This window comes from Tamandua tetradactyla, chromosome 3 (genome assembly GCF_023851605.1).
Source record: "Tamandua tetradactyla isolate mTamTet1 chromosome 3, mTamTet1.pri, whole genome shotgun sequence".
Classification (NCBI taxonomy): domain Eukaryota; kingdom Metazoa; phylum Chordata; class Mammalia; order Pilosa; family Myrmecophagidae; genus Tamandua; species Tamandua tetradactyla.
Window position 1 is genome coordinate 155,792,447 of NC_135329.1, and position 20,531 is coordinate 155,812,977.

Sequence of the window (20,531 nt, forward strand, 5' to 3'; positions counted from 1 at the left end):
AGGCACTGCATCACTTTATGCTGGTGGGACCCTCTGGCAGACAAGCACCACATACTGGGCAGAATAGGCAAAACACAGAGTCGAGAGGGTTCACTGGAAAGTCTTTCAGTGTTCTGGGTCTCAAGGGAAAACTGACACAGGTGACTCTTTCCTCCTGAGAGGAGGCCAGTTTGGTCTGGGAAAATCTGACTGGGGTCTATAATACCTAAACAGACCTTCCTATCGGGGAAAAAAAGAAAGGGCACCATATGGGCAGGGCAAGAAAGAAGAAAAAAGAACTGAAAAATTCTGATCTGTTAAACAAAACCTAAGCTAGAGGTCTAGAATAAGCTGAACTGAATGTCAAAGAACAGATAGACGACAAAGTAAAGTTATTGAGCAAAAAAATCCTAGGTAAAAAAAGTGAAAATAATCTCCAGAATAAATTAATTAAAGAAATTAAATGTCTAGATGCCAGCAAAAAGTAATGAATCGTACTAGGAAAACTGAAGATATGGCCCAGTTGAAGGAACAAATCAACAATTCAAATGAGACACAGGAGTTGGAACAATTAACTCAGGATGTTCAAACAGATATGGAAAACCTCATCAATAATCAAACAAAGAATTGAGGAAGGATATAAAGAAGGCAAGGGATGAACAAAAAGAAAAATCAAAAGTCTGAAAAAAATCACAGAACTTATGGGAATAAAAGACACAGTAGAAGAAATGAAAAAAAAAAACAATGGAAACCTACAATGCTAGATTTCAAGAGGCAGAAGACAGGATTAGTGAACTGGAGGATGGGACATCTGAAATCTGACAAGCAAAAGAAAACAAAGGGAAAAGAATGGAAAAATATGAGCAAGAAATCAGGGAACTGAATGACAACAAAAAGTGCAGGAATATATATGTTGTGGGTATCTCAGAAGGAGAAGGGAAGGGAAAAGGAGGAGAATAACTAATGGAGGAAATGATCACTGAATTTCCCAATTCTTATGAAAGACTTAAAACTATAGATCCAAGAAGTGCAGTGTACCCCAAGAAGAGTAGATTCAAACAGACATACTCCAAGACACTTACTAATAAGTACGTCAGATATCAAAGAGAAAGAGAACTTTGAAAGCAGCAAGAGAAAAGCAATCCATCACATACAAGGGAAACCCAATAAAACTATGCGTAGATTTGTCAGCAGAAACCACGGAGGCTGAGGAGACAGTGGTACGATATATTTAGATTCTAAATGAGAAAAACAGTAACCGAGAATTCTATGCCCAGCAAATTGTCCTTCAAAAATTAGGGGAAATTAAAACATTTTCAGCAAAAAATCACTGAGAGAATTTGTGACCAAGAGACTGGCTTGGCAAGAAATACTAAAGGGAGTACTAGACACAGATAGGAAAAGACAAGAGAGAGAGGTGTGGAGAAGTGTGCAGAAACGAAGACTATCAGTAAAGGTAAAAAGAAGAAAAATTAGATGTGACATATAAAATCCCAAAGGCAAAATGGTAGAAGAAAGTGCTGCCCTTACAGTAATAACACTAAAGGTTAATGGATTAAACTCTCCAATCAACAGACACAGACTGGCAGAATGGATTAAAAAACAGGACCCATCTATATGTTGTCTATAGGAGATGCATTTTAGACCTAACAATGAACAAAGGTTGAAAGTGAAAAGCTGGGAATAGCTATTTTATGCAAACAACTATCAGAAAAGATCAGGAGTAGCTATACTAATACCTGACAAATTAGACTTCAAATGTAAAACAATTAAGAGACAAAGAAGGACACTGTATTAATAAAAGGAACAATTCAACAAGAAGACATAACACTCATAAATATTTATGCACCAAGTCAGAGTGCTCCAAGATACATCAGACAAACACTGAAAAGAGAAACAGACACATCTACCATAATATTCAATTCCCTGCTCTCATTAATGGACAGATACATCTAGACAGAGAATCAATAAAGAAAGATAATTTGAATAATACAAGAAATGAAATAGACTTAATAGCCATTTATAGAACATTACACCCCACAACAGCAGGATAAACTTTTTTTTCAAGTGCTCATGGATCATTCTCAAGGATAGACCATATGCTGGGTCACAAAACAAGTCCCAGTAAATTTAAAAAGACTGAAACCATACAAAACACCTTCTCAGATCATAAAGGAATGAAGTTGGAAATCAATAACAAGTAGAGGGCCAGAAAATCCACAAATATATGGAGGCTCAACAACACACTCTTAAACAACCAGTGGGTCAAGGAAGAAATTATAAGAGAAATCAGTAAATATCTCAAGGCAAATGAAAATAAAAACACAACATGTCAAGATTTATGGGATACAGCAAAGGCAGCGCTAAGAAGGAAATTTATAGGCCTAAGTGCCTGTATCAAAAAAGAACGAAGAGCAAAAATTGAGGAATTAACTGTTCACTTTGAAGAACTAGAGAAAGAACAGCGAACTAACCCCAAAACAAGCAAAAGGAAAGAAATAGTGAGGATTAGAGCAGAAATAAATGAAACTAAGAACATGAAAACAATCAAGAAAATCAACAAAACCAGAATTTGGTTCTTTGAGAAAATCAACATAATTGATGGACCCTTAGCAAAGTTGACAAAAAGAAGAAGAGAAAGGATGCAAATAAATAAAATCAGAAATGGAAGAGGAGACATAAGTACTGAGTCCACAGAAATAAAGGAGGTAATGAGAGGATACTATGAGCAATTTTATGCTAATAAACTAGACAACGTAGATGAAACGGACAACTTCCTAGAAAGGTATGAACAACCAACATTGACTCAAGAAGAAACAGACGACCTCAACAAACCAATCACAAACGAAGAAATTGAGGTAGTCATTAAGAAGCTCCCGAAAAAGAAAAGCCCAAGACCAAATAGTTTCACATGTGAATTCTACCAAACATTCAAGAAAGAATTAGTACCAATACAGCTTAAATTCTTCAAAAAAAACTGAAGAGGAGGGAAGGCTACCTAACCCATTCTATGAAGCCAACATTGCCCACATATCAAAGATATGATAAAGATACTATAAGACAAAGATACTACAAGAAAAGAAAGTTACAGACCAATCTTTCTTATGAATATAGATGAAAAAATTCTCAACAAAATTCTTGCAAATCAAGTCAAACAGCACATTAAAAGAATTATACACCATGACCAAATAGGATTCACCCCAGGTATGCAATGACGGTTTGACATAAGAAAATCAATTAATGTAATACACCATCAACAAATCAAAGTAGAAAAACCACATGATCATCTTGAGTGATGTAGAAAAAGCATATGACAAAATTCAACATCCCTTCTTGTTGAAAACACTTCAAAGGATAGGAAAAGAAGGGAACTTCCTTAAAATGATAAAGGGAATATATGAAAAACCCACATGTAACATCATCCTCAATGGGGAAAAACTGAAAACTTCCCACCTAAGATCAGGAACAAAGCAAGGATGTCCACTATCACCACTGTTATTCAATATTGTGTTGGCAGTTCTAGCCACAGCAATTAGACAAGAAAAAGAAACACAAGAAATACAAAATTGGAAAAGAAGAGGTAAAACTCATTGTTTGCAGATGATATGATACTATACGTCAAAAATCCCAAAAAATCCACAGCAAAACTACTAGAGCTAATAAATGAGTACAGCAAAGTGGCAGGTTACAGGATCAACCTTCAAAAATCTGCAGTGTTTCTATACACTAGTAATGAGCACTCTGAGGAGGAAATCAAGAAAAACATTCCATTTACAATTGCAACCAAAAGAATAAAATATTTAGGAATAAATTTAACTAAGGATACAAAAGACCTATACAAAGAAAACTACAAGAAATAGCTAAAAGAAATCACAAAAGACCTAAATAAATGTAAGAGCATACTGCGTTCACAGATTGGAAAACTAAATATAGTTAAGATCTCAATTCTACCTAAATTGATTTATAGATTCAATGCAGTACCAACTAAAATCACAAAAATTTACTTTTCAGAAACAGAAAAACCAACAACCAAATTTATGTGGAAGGGCAGGCTGTCTTGAATAGCTAAAAATATCCTGAGAAAGAAAAATGAAGTTGGAGGTCTCACATTACTTGACTTAAAGACGTATTACAAAGCTACAGTGGTTAAAACAACATGATATTGGCATAAAGATGGACATATTGACCAATAGAATTAAACAGAGTGTTCAGCTATAGATCCTCTCATCTAAGGACAATCGATCTTTAATAAGGCAGTCAAGCCAACTCACCTGGGACTAAACAGTCTCTTCAAAAAATGGTGCCTAGAGAACTGGATATACACATCAAAAGAATAAAAGAGGCTCCATATCTCATATCTTTTACAAAAATTAACTCAAAATGGATCAAAGACCTAAACAAGACTATAAAACCTTTTTTTTGTATGGGCAGGCACCAGGAATTGAACCTGGGTCTCCGTCATGGCAGGCGAGAACTCTGCCTGCTGAGCCACCATGCCCCACCCCTAAGACCATAAAACTTTTAGAAGAAAATGTAGGAAAATATCTTCTCATAGGAAGTGGTTTCATAGATCTTACACCAAAGCACAAACATTGAAGAAAGAAATAGATAATTGGGACTCCTCAAAATTAAACACTTTTGTGCATCAAAGAACTTTGTCAAGAAAGTAAAAAGAAAGCCTACAAAATAGGAGACAATATTTGGAAATTATATAAAAGATAAGTCCCTAGCATCAGAATATATAAAGAGATTGTTCAACTCAACAACAAAAAACACAAACAACCGAATTACAAAATGGGCAAAAGACACAAGAAAACACTTCTCAGAAGAGGAAATAAAAATGGCTAAAAGGCACATGAAAAGATGCTCAACTTCCCTGACAATTAGAGAAATGCAAATCAAAACCACAATGAGATATCATCTCACACCTACCAGAATGGCCATTATCAGAAAACAACAAGTGCTGGAGAGGATGTGGAGAAAGAGGCACACTTATCCACTGTTGGTGGGAATGTCAACTGGTACAACCACTGTGGAAGACAGTCTGGTGGTTCCTCAGGAAGCTACGTATACAACTACCATATGATTCAACAATACCATTGCTAGGTAGCTACTCAGAGGACATGAGGGCAAGGACATAAATGGATATTTGCACACCAATGTTTATAGCAGCATTATTTATAATTGCCAAGAGATGGAAATAGCCCAAATATCCATCAACAGACGACTGGCTAAACAACCTGTGGTATTTACATATGATGGAATATTATGCAGCTATAAGACAAAATAAAGTTATGAACAACATGGATGGACCTTGAGGACATTATGCTGAGTGAGATTAGCTAGAAACAAAAGGACAAATATTGTATGGCCTCACTGATATGAACTAACATCAGTGAATGAACTTGGAGAATTTCAGTTAAGAACAGAGCATCAGGAGACAGAAATAGGGTAGATATTGGGTAACTGGAGTTGAAGGGATACAGATTGTGCAAGAGGACTGATTATAAAAACTCAGAAATAGATGGCACAATACTACCTAACTGTAATACAACGTTAGAATACTGAATGAAGCTGAATGTGAGAATGATAGAGGGAAGATGCCTGGAGCCACAAATGAAATCAGAAGGAAAGAAAGACAATAAAGACCGAGATGGTGTAATCTAGGAATGCCTAGAGTGTATAACAATAGTGACTATGTGTACAAATTTAAAAATGATTTGCATGAGGAAGAACAAAGGAATGTTAATACTGCAGCATATTGAAAATAGCAATTCATATTTTAAAACTTTAACTTATGCATGAGACTAAAGCAAAAAATGTTTATTTGGTACAAAATTTATATTTTGACTAGTGCATCTCCTAATATAACTTATATTGACAGTTTAATTGATCACCATAAGTACATGGAACACTGAGTACGGCATGAGATTTTGTAGATTTGTCCAGAGTCATGCTCCAAAAAAAAAAAACCTACAGTGATTTGAAAAGTGAATAAAAAAGTATTTGCAAAGTCCCCTTCAGGGAATGGTGAGAAAGGGAGAAAACTCAACTTCCCCAAGTGGAGAATTCTTGATATTTTCACAAGCAGTGGGGACTAGAAAAGCAATAGGCGGAGCCCTCATTCTGGGGGTTTGTTCATATGAAAGTTATCCCCACAAAGGATAGGCTAGGCCTACTTAAAATTAGGCCTAAGTGTCATCCCCAGAGAACCACTTTCGTTGCTCTCATCCAACACGACAAGCAAACTCATCACCCTCCCTCACTCTCTACATGGGAAATAACTCCCAGGGGTGTAAACCTCCCTGGCAATGTAGGACAGAAATCCTAGAATGAGCTGGGACTCAGCATCAATGGTTTGAAAAAATCTTCTCGACTAAAACGGGGAAGAGCGACATGAGACCAAGTAAAATATCTATGGCTGAGAGATTTCAAACAGAGTCGAGAGGTTATCCTCCTGGAGGTTTTCCTTACACATTACATGGATATCTTTTTAATTAAGGTGTAATGGAGAGACTGGAGGGAACTGCCTGAAAATGTACAGCTGTGTTCCAGTAGCCATGTTTCCTGAAGATGACTGTTTAATGATATGGCTTTCACAGTGTGACTGTGTGATTGTGGAAACCTTGTGTCTGATACTCCTTTTATCTACCTTATTGACAGATGAGTAAAACATATGGATTAAAAATAAATAAATAATAAGAGGAACAAATGTTAAAATAAACTGGGTAGAGGGACATAATAGTGGTCAATGAGAGGGAGGGGTAAGGGGTATGATATGTATGAGCTTTTTCTTTTCATTTCTTTTTCTGGGGTGATGTAAATGTTCTGAGAAATGATCATGGTGATGAATATACAACTGTATGATGATGTTGTGAGCCACTGATTGCACACCAAGTATGGAATGTTCATACGTTAAGAAGGTTCGCGTTTGTATGTTGATTGGTTTTATTAATAAAAATTAAAATGCTAAAAAAAAAGAGAAAAAGAAAAGCAGACACAAAAGAATATACACTGGGTAAATCCATTAAATGAACTTCTATAACTGGCAACATTAATATATAGTGATAGAAATCAGATCAAGGATTATCTGGGATTGGTGACTAGGGGTGGAAAACTGACTATAAAAGAACGTGAGGGGGCCACGTTCTTGCCTGCCACGCTGGAGACCCAGGTTCGATTCCCAGTGCCTGCCCATGCAAAAAAAGTAAAAGAATATGAGAGAACCTTCCAGGGTGTTGGAGTTGTTCACTATCTTGATTGGGGTAATGGTTACACAGGTGTATATATTTGTTTAAATTCATTACACTGTTCACTCAAATGTTTGCATTTTATTGTACGTAAAGTATACCTCAGTAAAGTTGATTTTTAGAACGTTACAGTATCAGAAGTTATAAAAATTCTTTCCTTTAGTCTAAATGAATGCAAATTTATGGTATTAAAATGAACAAAATCAAGAATTAATTAATGATAATATTCATTAAATATTTAACCCATTGTTCCAAAAATATGGTACAAAAACTATGAACAGATAAGTAATGTACTTAAAAGATCCTTTGACAGCAAATTTCACCTAATTCTCTTTATAAGTCAAAGGCAGTTTTCATATTTTATGACTTATATTTACATTTACAAATTTAGAGCTAAAGCTAAATGTTAACTGCCAAGGTCTTCTTAATGTTTATAAAATGTAAAATGAGTTACCCACATGATAATCTTTTAAAGAGTGCAGCCATCTGGTCTGGTTTGTCAAAGCTGGTCCTCATTTGTGTTAGCACATCAACATTCTCCACCACAAGTTTCTAAACAAAAAAAGAAAGATCATAGGTCAGGCTAGACCTCCATATGTTAATGACATAAGAACATGTTTGGAAATTACAATCTGGCAAGGAGGAAACACAGTTCATGAAATCCAGATGTCTGTGCTATCTATGTCAGTTATTGTTTTAATACAAGAATCTTAAAATCATTCACACAAGATTAGTGTTTGTTTTCAATTTGCAAATACAAAAAAGAAGGAGTTTGGGAAAAAGAAATAAAGATAAGTAGTTGGATAAAGGATTATTTTACGCTTAGAACAGTATCAATAATAAAAAGCAGACACACTTAAGTGGAGATAGATGGCAACATATTTCAGCCCAAAACAAACAAACAAAACAAAACAAAATTAAAAAGAACTTATTAAAGTTAAAGCTGACCAAAGATAGACGAGATTTTGTCATTAGAAAATGTGTTCATCACTGGATATAGGAATATGAGGGAGAAAAACTTGTTGGGGTCTGGTGCCATCTGATGGGGATTTTATTAATGTTTCCCAGACCAAATTATTAAATGCAAGTATAAACTATTTGCCTTCTTTTTCAGTGACCACAGAAAAAGAGGGGAGCGAAGAAGAGAAATTCTCTTCATATATTTAAAGGAAGGGGGTGAATGATATCTATTCAAGAAAAGTATAACCCATTAAGGAATGTTTTTCTTAAAAGGAACATTGGAAAAGTAATTTAATTTAAAGTAATAACTAAAATAAATACAATTAATTCCATCCTGGCAGACATAAGTGTGGACAACATAAATTGAATTTCTAAAACCACGAAGGGAAAACTGAGTTAAAGTTTCTACTTTTACACTGCTGCCCAATACCTGTCCCATCTGAGTATACCACGAAGTTCTGTCATCACTACTCTTACACCATTCTTCTATAATTCAACTGAAATTTATTTTGATCTCTGTAACTGTATAAAATAGCATTTTCATTACTTTTGTCTCTCTATAGTAGTTTGTGGCCTTTACTATATATTACCCTTCTCAAATACATAAGGCTTCATCCTTGGGGATTTCTATTCAGCCAGCCTCAGTGAGAAGATATAGCAAGCATATTCGTTAAAGTGCCATGGTAGTTTTGTTACAAACCAAAGACTGATCACAGATGATTTAAGGGGAGCCTAAAAACACTATAGAAAGTCTATAAATATCATTTTTCCTAATACTAGTATGAATTTTATTCAGGTTACATGACACTGCCTCAGATTATTTCTCTTTATTCTCCTAATTAGATATCCAGTTCTAGATTCCTGTACAATCTCTCATTAAATTGCCTGTTTTCTCTGAGTAAAAAAAAAAAAAAAAAAAAAAAAAGTATTAAAATTCAATTTAATACTTGGTCCCAGTTTAGAATCTGACTCAAAATTTATGTCCAATCCTGGCTGTTTTTATTCCACCTTGAACATACAATATTACAATTCGTTGAATGAAAGGTACCACTGAATTTAAAATGCACCATTATTTTATATGTCAACTAAGAAAAAAAAATGTTACCAACTGAACTGTAACATAATGTTTTCTTATCATCTAAAATACATATTCTCAGAAATACTAAATATAAATGTGCCTTAAAATCAATTAAATATGAAACATACTTAATAGAATAGTAATCATTTTTTTAGCTCCTGAATACAATTACAAACAATCAAATTTAATCCTAATCCAAATGAGGGAGGTGTACCAGTTTTAGAGTGGAGAAAATTAAAGCTCTGAGAAGTTATATTACGTGCCAAAGTTAAAGATACATACATACATATATATACATACACACACACACACACACACACATATATATATTTGGAATTTGAATTCAGGTATGTTATTTGAAAGTCCATGCTCTTAACCCTAAAGAAATGATTTCAAATTTTTAGTGTGCATCAGAATCACCTGAGGATTTAAAAAACCACGAATGATTTAGCAGGTCTGCATTTCTAACAAGTTCTTAGGTTATGCTGCTGTTACTGGTCTGAGAGCCATACTTTGAGAACCACTATGCTAAAGTATTTGTTAAGGATGTCTTTCTTGAAAGGGGTTTACATATTTAAATTTTAAAATTTCTTGCTCAACTGCATCCTGAAACAGACCTCTCTGTATATTTAAAGTCACTGACTAATATCGCTGACAAATGGACCGAAAGCTTGAAGTAATGCTATAAGCTACCAACAAAATGATTTACAACAAATTTAGACAAATCTAATGAATCAAATCAATAGTATAAAAAAACATTTCTTTATCTACTTGGTTATTTGAAAAAGGTCTTCTGGGATACCATGAAGAACTAGTAGAATCGATCTGGAAAATTCCAAAACAGTTATTTTGGCAGTAGTGGAAGGAGAAATTGACTCAATGGGCACAATTCCAAGTGAAACATCCCAGGAATTTTAGTAGGAAAGAGGATTGGTTGTTTTCTTCCCCAGAAAGTAATAAACATGCTTTCTCATGAGTACAGATATGAATAGTGTTGACTATGTCTGATGCATGATTTATTCAAACCATCAAATATAAAGATTCCTCCCCTCTTTTTTTCTGAACACAAATTTATTCTTTCAAACAAAAAAAGCCAACAGCCTGAACAGAAACTAAAGTAATTAAAATCATATTTAAGATAAAAAGAAGATGCATCCACATGTTATTTAGTGTTAGTTTAAACATAAAAAATAAAAGCAAAGATACTACAGAAGGGTGCATGGGTAGTTCAGTGGTAGAATTTTTGCCTGCCATGTGGGAGAACCAGGTTCACTTCCTAGCCCATGTACACCCATCCACAAGAAAAAAAAAAGCTACAGAATAATCTTAAAAATATTACAGTTTTCCCCAAAAACATTTCATGCTCTAGTGTCAAAAAGTCTAAAATGCTATTAGAAATATCATGCTCTGCTGGCAAGAACGTAAGCTACAAACTTTTCAGAGGATATTCAGCAATATAAAAAAACATTTAAATGTTCATAACCTTTAAGTTACTTTCTGGAATTTTTTCCACAGAAATGCTCAAATATGTAAACTATGTATAAGAACTGGTTAAACGTAGAGAATTCTATACATATGTTTAAAACTTTGCTCCTTCAAGAAACTTACTAAAAAGTAAGAGGAAAGAAGTAAAAATGGCAAAAATAAAGAAAATAACAAAGAAAACACTAGAGGAAACAAGAGCAAATGAAAAACATAATGACTTTCTGTAAGATGGAAACTGGAACAAAGAATAAGCAATGGTGAGAAATCTGATAATTCCTATAGAAGTGATATAATCTAGAAGCAAGTTAATTCAAGTTTCAAGAATAGGAAGTGCTTGAAAATTGAGGGCAATAAGTACCAAAAAGACAGACTTCAGGCTGAATGCAAAAATGATTATGTCTTACAGGGAATAGTTGCATTGCCAACTTCTTTTCACCACCTTATGGAGAGATGTTAACCAGGAGGACACCAAATTCAGAAACACCAGGTAAAGAAGTTGGCCGGAGAGAGAGAAAATGACCTGAGAATCATGGCTGCCAGCCAGATGTATTATACCTCTCTCCACTGATATCCAATAGACCGCTACTTTCCAGTTAATGTGTTTGAAAATTATTTGCAGGATTTAAAGCCTGAAATAAAGATACCTTCTTCCAAAGATGATGTTTGTTAATTTCTGCCATGCAACTTAAGATGATATTAACCTAGGACAATCTTAGTTCACCTTCAAGATTTAAGTTCTTTGGACAAAGCAAGCAACAAAAAAAGGGCTGCCATTTGGGTGGGTCTGGATTAGTTTCTGAAGTCCTATAAAAGAGGAAACATTTTAGAGAATGAGAGATTCAGAGAAAGCAGAGCAGAACAACATAGCCACGAGAAGCAGAGTCCACCAGCCAGTGGCCTTTAGAGATAAAGAAGGAAAATGCCTCCTGGGGAGTTTTATGAAACAGGAAGGCAGGAGAGAAAGCTAGCAGATGACACCATGTTTGCCATGTGCCTTTCCACTTGAGAGAGAAACCCTGAACTTCATTGGCCTACTTGAACCAAGGTATCTTTCCCTGGATACCTTTGATTGAACATTTCCACAGACTTAATTGAGACATTTTCTTGGCCTTAGAACTGTAAACTAGCAACTTATTAAACAACCCTTTTTAAAAGCCATTCATTTCTGGTATATTGCATTCTGGTAGCTAGCAAACTAGAACAGCTACAAATCCTGGGAAGGGATCATTTCCCTTACTCTGAAAGTATAAACTCCTTTATGGGTCCCTATATAAAGAAAGTAAGAGAAGAATTTAAGCAGACTTCCTACTCCCTGCTTAGGCAGATTTTTGTTTTTGTTTTTTTTCAAGTCTGTACATTTTAAGTCTTCCCTTGCTATCTCCTATTCTAACCCCTTCCCCTAATAAACTATATTCTAAACTGACTCTTGAGTTCGTGTATTCTAATTATTTCATATCACTGAGATCAAACAATATTTGTCCTCTTATATCTATCTTATTTACTCAACATGATAGCTTCAAGGTTCATCCAAGTTGTCAGCTTTTTTTTTTACAGCTGAATAATATTCCACTGTATTATATTAATATATTTTGTTTATTCACTCATTGGTTGATGGACAAACAGTGAATAATGCAGCGATGAACACTGCCATGCAAATATTTGCTTTCAATTCTTTTGGGTATATACCTACAAGTGGGATTGCCAGGCTATATGATTCTTTCTGAAAAATTGCCAAACTGTTTTCCGTAACAGCTGTACCATTTTACATTCCCACCAGCAATAAACGAGCATTTCAATTTTCCACATCCTCTCCAACACTTTTAATTTTCTATTTTTTTTAACAGTAGCCATTCTAGTAGGTGTGAAATGGTATCTTGTGATTTTGATTTGCATTTCCTTAATGCTAATGATGTTGAGCACATGTGCTTTTTAACCATTTATATCTTCTTTGGAGAAATGTCTATTCCACTGTTTCATCCATTTCTTAACTGGGTTGTCTGTCTTTTTATTGTTGAAGTGAAGGATTTTTTAATATATTATAGAAATTAAACCCTTATCAGATATACAGTTTCCAAATATTTTCTCTCATTCTATAGGATGTCATTTTATTTTCATGATAAAGTTGAGTTTTGGGTTTTGAATATCTACCCCCATGTTCCACAAGACCATAAAACTGCAGCTCAATTTTACAAAGTTTACTTCTGGATCAGCAAATGTCCTCAGGTCAAAAGTGGCTTCCAGGACTAGGCTTATGTCTCTGAAGTCGTACATTCTTCTTGATTTAAGTTAGAAATACTTCACTATCTTGTTTTTCTTCATTAAGAAGATTAATTTATATATTTCTCCAGTTCTTCAGCTGCCCCGAGGGAAAAGGTGTTCAGAATTACTTAGCCTACCAATATTAGAAGCAAAAATCTGTATGTCATTTTGCTTTCATAAATTTAAAATTTAAATTATTTAAAGGAAAGTTTCAGGACACTGAAAACTGCAAAACAATCAGATTCATCATGGGCAAAATGAACACTTTAAATATTTATCTCAATGAGCTAGACTAGTACAAAATATACTACACTAAACTTGTCAATATGAAACAGCATATTATAATCTTTTTGTTCATTCCTTGCCTTCTTTATATCCTCTCTCAATTCATTGCTTTGGTTTTTGATGAGGTTTTCCATGTCTGTTTATATATTCTCAATTGTTTCAGCTCCTGTATCTCATTTGAATTGTTGGTTTGTTCCTCTGACTGGGCCATATCTTCAATTTTCCTAGTGTGATTTGTTATTTTTTGCTGGCGTCTAGGCATTTAATTACCTTAATTAGTTCATTCTGGAGATGCTTTCACTTCCTTTACCTAGGGTTTTCTTGCTGGATGTATTTGTTGTCTATCTGTTCTTTGACATTCAGTTCAGCTTTATCTGAACCTCTAGCTTAGGTTTTGTTTAACAGAGGAGAATTTTTCAGTTTTTGTTTCCTTGTTTCTTGCCCTGCTTAGGAGGGTCTACGTAGGTATTATAGACCCCAGCTGGATTTTCCCAGACCAAACTGGCCTCCTATCAGGAGGAAAGAATCACCTGCGTCGGTTTTCCCTGAGGGTGAGACCCAGCAGGTTGACAGACTTTCCTGTGAAGCCTCTGGGCTCTGTTTTTCTTATCCTGCCCAGTATGTGGTGCTTGTCTGCCTGCAGGTCCCACCAGCATAAGATGATTCGGTATCTTTAACTTTGGCAGACTCCCTGCTGGGGGCGTGGTGGAGACAGAGGAGAGGTTGTAGGCTGGTTTTAATGGTTTCAAATTACCAAGCCCTGGTGTCTGAATTCCTTGAGGGAGGGATTCCACCTGAGTTCAGCTTCACCCCTCCCCTGGGGAAGGCACAGGCTCCAGACAAGCCCTCAAACAAGCTTGTTTCTGCCTATGCCTGGGGCAGTTGCAGCCTGAGAAGTCCTGCCGCTGTATCCAAAGGCAGCCAAGCCTTTTAGAAACACAACCACGAAAACCTTTGCTTCCTTTTTTTTTTTTTCTTTTTCCGTCAGCCCTGCCCCCTTGCTGCTGGGGCAAAAATGAGCACCCTCCACTTTCACCAGGTTCACCTGAGCTGGGGGCCTATTTTTAGTAGTCAGAATTTGTTAATTAAGTCCACAATTGGCATTGGGTTGGGCTCAGCCCCTGCTGCTGGTAAAGTCTCTTTCCTTTCCCCTTTGTGAAGCAGCCTGTGGGGGAAGGGTACCAGTCGCCACGGCTTGGGGAACTTGCGATTCTGGGGGGGCTTGCAGCAGGTCCAGCTGGTCCAGACTGGGGTATGCTATGTGTCCAGTCACTGATGTGGCCCCAGGAGCTGTTCTGTATTGTTTCTGGTTATTTAGTAGTAGTAGGAGGACGAACTAAAACGCGCACATTGCTAAGCCAGCATATTATAATCTTTAAGACCTCTTATAACAAGAATACAAATGGAAGTATGTCTAATTATGCAGAAAATGAGAATACAAAGTCATGACACCCATTCTTCAATTCTTAATAATGCACAAGCACCTTAATCCTAAGAAATCTGGAATTCACTGATTACATCATAGTTATTAAGAAGAATCTCTATGAAAATAGTTGCAAAGCACTATGCAATCTAGAAAAATTAATCCTTAATACTAGTTTTACACTGAAGAAATCGAAATAAAGTTACAATGCTTCATATTTACAGTTAACCATATGAAGTCTCTTGAAAAATATAATATTTAGGCAAATTGGAATTTAATTTTTGAGAAGATAAAAAATAAAAGTAGAAAGTCCTTAAATACCAAAATATAAGCATACATTAAATCATTAATTAAAATTATCTCAATTATGCAAACAAAATGAAAAATCACACCAAGTACAGAAAATCAAATAGATAACTAAAATTCTAAAATTCTAAAATCAAGTATTTTAGAGCAAAAAAAATTTTTTAGTATATGTGCCAGTTTGAAAAAATTATATACCCCAGAAAAGCCATGTTTTAATCCTGATCCAATCTTGAGGGGCCAGACCTACTGTTTAAGGTGGGAAACTTTTATTAGATTATTGCCATGGAGACTGACCCACTCAATCGTGGGTATGAGCTTTTGATTAGGTTACTTCCAAGGAGATGTGACTGTGAGATGCCCCAAATCCAATCCATTTTGATAAGATGGAGATGTGATTATACCCATTCCATGTGGTCTTGATAAGTTTACTGGAGTCCTTTAAAAGGGGAAACATTTTGGAGAGAGTTCAGAGCCGATAGAAGTGACAGAGGTACAGAGGCTTGGAGAACAGTTGCTACTAAGTTCAGCAGACATCACATGTGCCTTCCCATGATATGCTAAGCAAGCTAGAACCAAGAGTTGTGTCTCAGAGGAGTTAAGTGAAGGCCAACAGATGCTTAAAGAAACCACCAGCATTAGAAGCTGTGTGCTGGTTTGAAAGGATTATAGAAAAGCAATGTTTTAAGCATGACTCCATCTTGTGGAGGCAGCCTTTTCTTTTAATCCCTGTTTGGCATTTTAGGTGGGAAACTTGGTTAGATTATCTTCATGGAGATGTGATACACCCAATTGTGGGTATTAACTTTTGATTAGATGGAGATATGACTCCACCTATTCCAGGTGGCTCTTGATTAGTTTGCTGGAATCCTTTAAAAGAGGAAACACTTTTGAGAGAGTCTTTTAAGACCCACAAGAACCATGAAAGCCCATGCAGCCAGAGACCTTTGGAGATGAAGAATGCCCCTGGGAGAGATTCATGAAGCAAGCCTCCTGGAGAGGAAACTAGGAGACATCACCATGTTTGCCATGTGCTTTTCCAGTTGAGAGAGAAACCCTGAACTTCATCGACCATTCTTAAGTAAAGGTAACCTCTTGTTGGTGCCTTAATTTGGACATTTTTATAGATTTGCTTTAATTGGGACATTCTCACAGCCTGTTCTAGTTTGCTAGCTGCCGGAATGCAATATAGCAGAAACAGAATCGCTTTTAAAAAGGGGAATTTAATAAGTTGCAAGTTTACAGTTCTAAGATCAAGAAAAATATCCCAATTAAAACAAGTCTATAGAAATGTTCAATCTAAGGCATCCAGAGAAAGATACCTTGGTTCAAGAAGGCCAATGAAGTTCAGGGTTTCTCTCAAGTGAGACGGCACAAGGCAAACACAGTCAGGGAGTCTCTCTCATCTGGAAAGGCACACGGTGAAGACAGCATCATCTGCTAGCTTTCTCTCCTGGCTTCCCATTTCATGAAGCTCCCTGGGAGGTATGTTCCTTCTTCATCTCCAAAGGGTGCTGGCTGGTGGACTCTGCTTCTCGTGGCTATGTCATTCTCTGCTGTCTCAGAATCTTCCCCTTTCTCCAAAATGTTTCCTCTTTTATAGGATTCCAGTAAACTAATCAAGACCCACGCGAATAGGTGGAGACACATCTCTACCTAATCCAGTTTAACAACCACTCTTGATTGAGTCACATCTCTAGGAGATGATCTAATTACAGTTTCAAACATACCGTACTGAATAGGGATTAGAAGAAACAGCTGCCTTTACAAAATGGGATTAGGATTAAAACATGGCTTTTCTAAGGTACATACATCCTTTCAAACCAGCACAGGGCCCTACAACTGTAAACCTGCAACTTAATAAATTCCCCTTTTTAAAAGCCATTCCATTTCTGGTACATTCATTCCAGCAGCTAGCAAACTAGAACAAGCTGGAAGCAATGGAACTGAGAACAAGGACCAGCACACGCCAGACACACGCATCCCCTCCCATGAAACAGACATCAGTCTTTCTGGAGTCAAGGTATCTTTTTCAGGATGCCTTAGTTTGGACATTTTTATAGCTCTAGAACTGTAAACTTGTAACAGTAAATTCCTTTTTTAAGCATTTCTGATATATTTGCATTCTAACAGCTTTCACAAACTAAAATAGTATACTAAACCTCTTAGCTTGGGAACACATTTCATTTAATGAGAAACTAAGTCATAATCATCTCAAAGATCTCAAAGACAAAGAATCTAAGCACATACACAAAAGTCTCTTTTGCCTAGATTTTGGATTCAGGTTTAATATAGTCAAATACTTGGAGAAAAAAAAATCTAGACAGCAAACAATATTCCCAAGTTAGTGAATTCTGTAGCATTAAAATAGAAGCCAACATTATTTATACAATTACTTTTTTTAACTTTAAATTAAATTTAATATCTGGGCAAAAAAGAATATGGTCATTCTAAAATATAAGACCAAAATGTTAAAAAATAACCTCCTTTCATTTCTTTTCCAGGAATAAGAATGTATTTGATAACATTAATACTTACAGATACAACTAAAACACTTAAGATTATGAAAGGAATGATAAAAGGCAAAATTTGAACCCAAAAAAAGATCTTGCTGGAACAATGGACATCTAAAAAGATAAATTTTAATAACTATAAAAGCATATACTTAGGTTGAAAAAATGTGTATTGTTAAAACATAAGATGTGGGAAGTCATGGCATAAGATTAGCCCATGTGAAAGAAAAACAGAAATTTATCTGATTGCAAGTTGATAAGAAAACAGTAGGGTGTAACTACCAAATGTATGAATGCTATCTTAAACTTTCTTAAGTACAATAACTAGAATACGGAATTGCATTACACAAAGGAAAGTGAGCAAGAATATAAATTTTTTTCACATGGGAAAGAGAAAGGGGATGTGTGACAGTAGTTTTTAAATCTATAGAGAGTGAGCTTGACAAAGACAGTCTCCATCTCTTAATGAAAGAATGAGAACCAATTAAGAATTACTATGACGATATTCACTCAACATAACTAGAGACAGCCAATAATTGAAAAGACTGGCTATTTTAAAAAAGACTATATCATCCACCTAGGAAACAGGTGACTACTAAAATCTCTTTCATTTTCCGATACACTGTAGCATGTTACTAGCATGAACTCTGGAGGTACACAGATAACCTAGGTTCAAATTTTCATTCCACCACTTATTAACCATTTCATTTTCACCACTTACTAATCTGTGTAAGTTACTTAATCTCTTTGGCCTTAATTTTTTCATTTGCAAAAACGAACAATACTAGTTTTAAGGACTAAAAGAGTTAATACTATAGGAAAGAGCTTAAATGAATTCTGTAGATTGTCAAAAGAGTGAGTTCTTTTTATTTTTAATTCAACAAATATTTACTAAGTGCCAACCTATGTGACAGACAATTGTTCTTGCACCAAGATCTTAAAAGGATTTATAACTGAGTTTATATTCTAGTGAGAGTGACAAAAACAAATATATGACAAATGAGGTCACAAGTGAATAAGAAACAGGATTAAACCTGTAGTCAGAGAATGATATTCTGATAAGGTGACATTTCAAAATGCTTGGAAGAGGCAAGCTATGTCGTATCTCAGTGAAGAGTATTCCAAGATTATACAACAGCAAGTAGGACAGCCAGGTTGGAACAGAGTAAAGGAGGTACAGAAAAGTGGGAGATCTAATAGGGGTTTTGTAGTATTGTTAAGGACTTCAGAAGGATGCCTTTGAACACTAAGGGACACAGAGAAACTCAAAAAAGGCTAATTTTATTATTATGTCATGATAATCCAACAAATTAAATGGAAAGAAGCACTAAAAAGACTAACAATTTTAGAAATCTATATTCATTCTGGAATTTAAAAATAATTGCTATGTCATAATTCTTCTATCTCATACCAAAAGGAAGACAAGAAAACAAATTAAAGATGAAAAATCTGTTACCTAGAACAGACTGAGCAAAAAAAGTATCATGTATTTTACAGGCAGAGTTCAATAAATAAAAACGCTATTGCTTGTAAAAAAACAAAACTGGCATTGCAATGTTTGTGGTTCAAAAAGTATAAAGTTTGTATATTTAAAACATACATTATATAGTATTTAAAAGTTGATTTTTATAACTGCAGGACATTTTTAAAAAATAAAAGGATAACGATATGTTGAGTACCAAAAATAACTTGTACTCACTGCTTACTTAGTGAGTCAGGCACTATGCCAAGTACCTAAAGTGCTTGACATGAGTAATCTTATTTAAATTCACAGTAAAAGCTTTGTGATTTTAAACACATTTTCCTCAAGTCAATGAGTTCATAAGTGACAGAGTTAGTACTGAAACTCAGGATGCTCTAACTTCAAGGAATGAGTTCCCAAACACTGAGTAATAATGCCTTCCCTTTTAGCCACACTGACTTTTGGTACCAATTTTATTCACTTGGCAAAACATTATTAAACTTCTGAGAATTAACATAACCTATAATCTGCTCAATTTTTGGTAAATCAGATCATTCAGGAGACCTCTAAGGACAAATCTGAAATCAAGCTACTTATTAGTGCTATACACCATTATCTTAAGAAACTAAAAATGCACGACACTACCACCAAAAACTTTCACAAAGAAAAAGTCATAATTAAAAAGATGCTCTGGGGGGAGGGGGGGCACAGTGGCTCAGCAGGCAGAGTTTTCGTGTGCCATGCCAAAGACCCAGGTTCGGTTTCCAGTGCCTACCCATGCAAACAAAACAACACAAAAAAACCCAAACCCAAAAACAAACAAACAAACAAAAAAAATCATTCTCTGGGTGTATGGGAGGTTCAGTGGTAGAATGCTTGCTCACCTTCCATGTGGGAGACCCAGGTTCGATTTTCAGACCATGTACCCCGCACCCACCCCCCAAACAAACAAACAAACAAAAAACCATGCCCTTCTGGTTTACTTTGGACATTGTCCATGAGGCCCACTAGATGGAGGGAGCTGAAGGATACAATGACCAATGACTAAGAAGTACGATGGCAATCAATGATACATTTATATGATGGAATTTGGTGTGGTTACAAAAAGGACGGACATTGACGGGTACGATGAACTGAATACACCTTGGGGACAACGGGCTGTGTAAAATAAACCAGGAAAAAAAGAATAAATATGGTAAGGTCTCGCTCAGAAAATACTCATAAAAAAACAGGAGTCTTGATTGTGGGCCCTTACACCAGCCAAATTTGGTCTGAAATTGTGGATGTATTTCTGGATTCTGAGATACTGAGCTCTATGTGTACCTTGGAACTCTGAGTAGCTTTGTGCTAGGTCTCAGAAATGGAATGCTGCAGACCTGAACGTTATCATAGCTATAAATGATGACAGTTAAAGTAACAAAAGCAAAGATCAGGCCTCCAAGTTTAAAACAAAGCCAATGTGGCTGGGTCTAAGGTAAATTAGAGTGCAGGGTAAAAGAAAATAGTGTAAGTACTCTAGACCTTCGGCTACTGT

General features: G+C 35.6%; 1 protein-coding gene across 1 annotated transcript in view; it reads right to left on the reverse strand.

Moving 5' to 3' along the window:
• Positions 1 to 20,531, reverse strand: part of NCKAP1 (NCK associated protein 1) — a 155,825-nt gene that overhangs the window by 22,304 nt on the left and 112,990 nt on the right. The window contains exon 24 of the mRNA XM_077154375.1: positions 7,688 to 7,781. Coding sequence (XP_077010490.1) covers positions 7,688 to 7,781 — 94 coding nt within the window. The remainder of the gene's footprint in view (positions 1 to 7,687; positions 7,782 to 20,531) is intronic.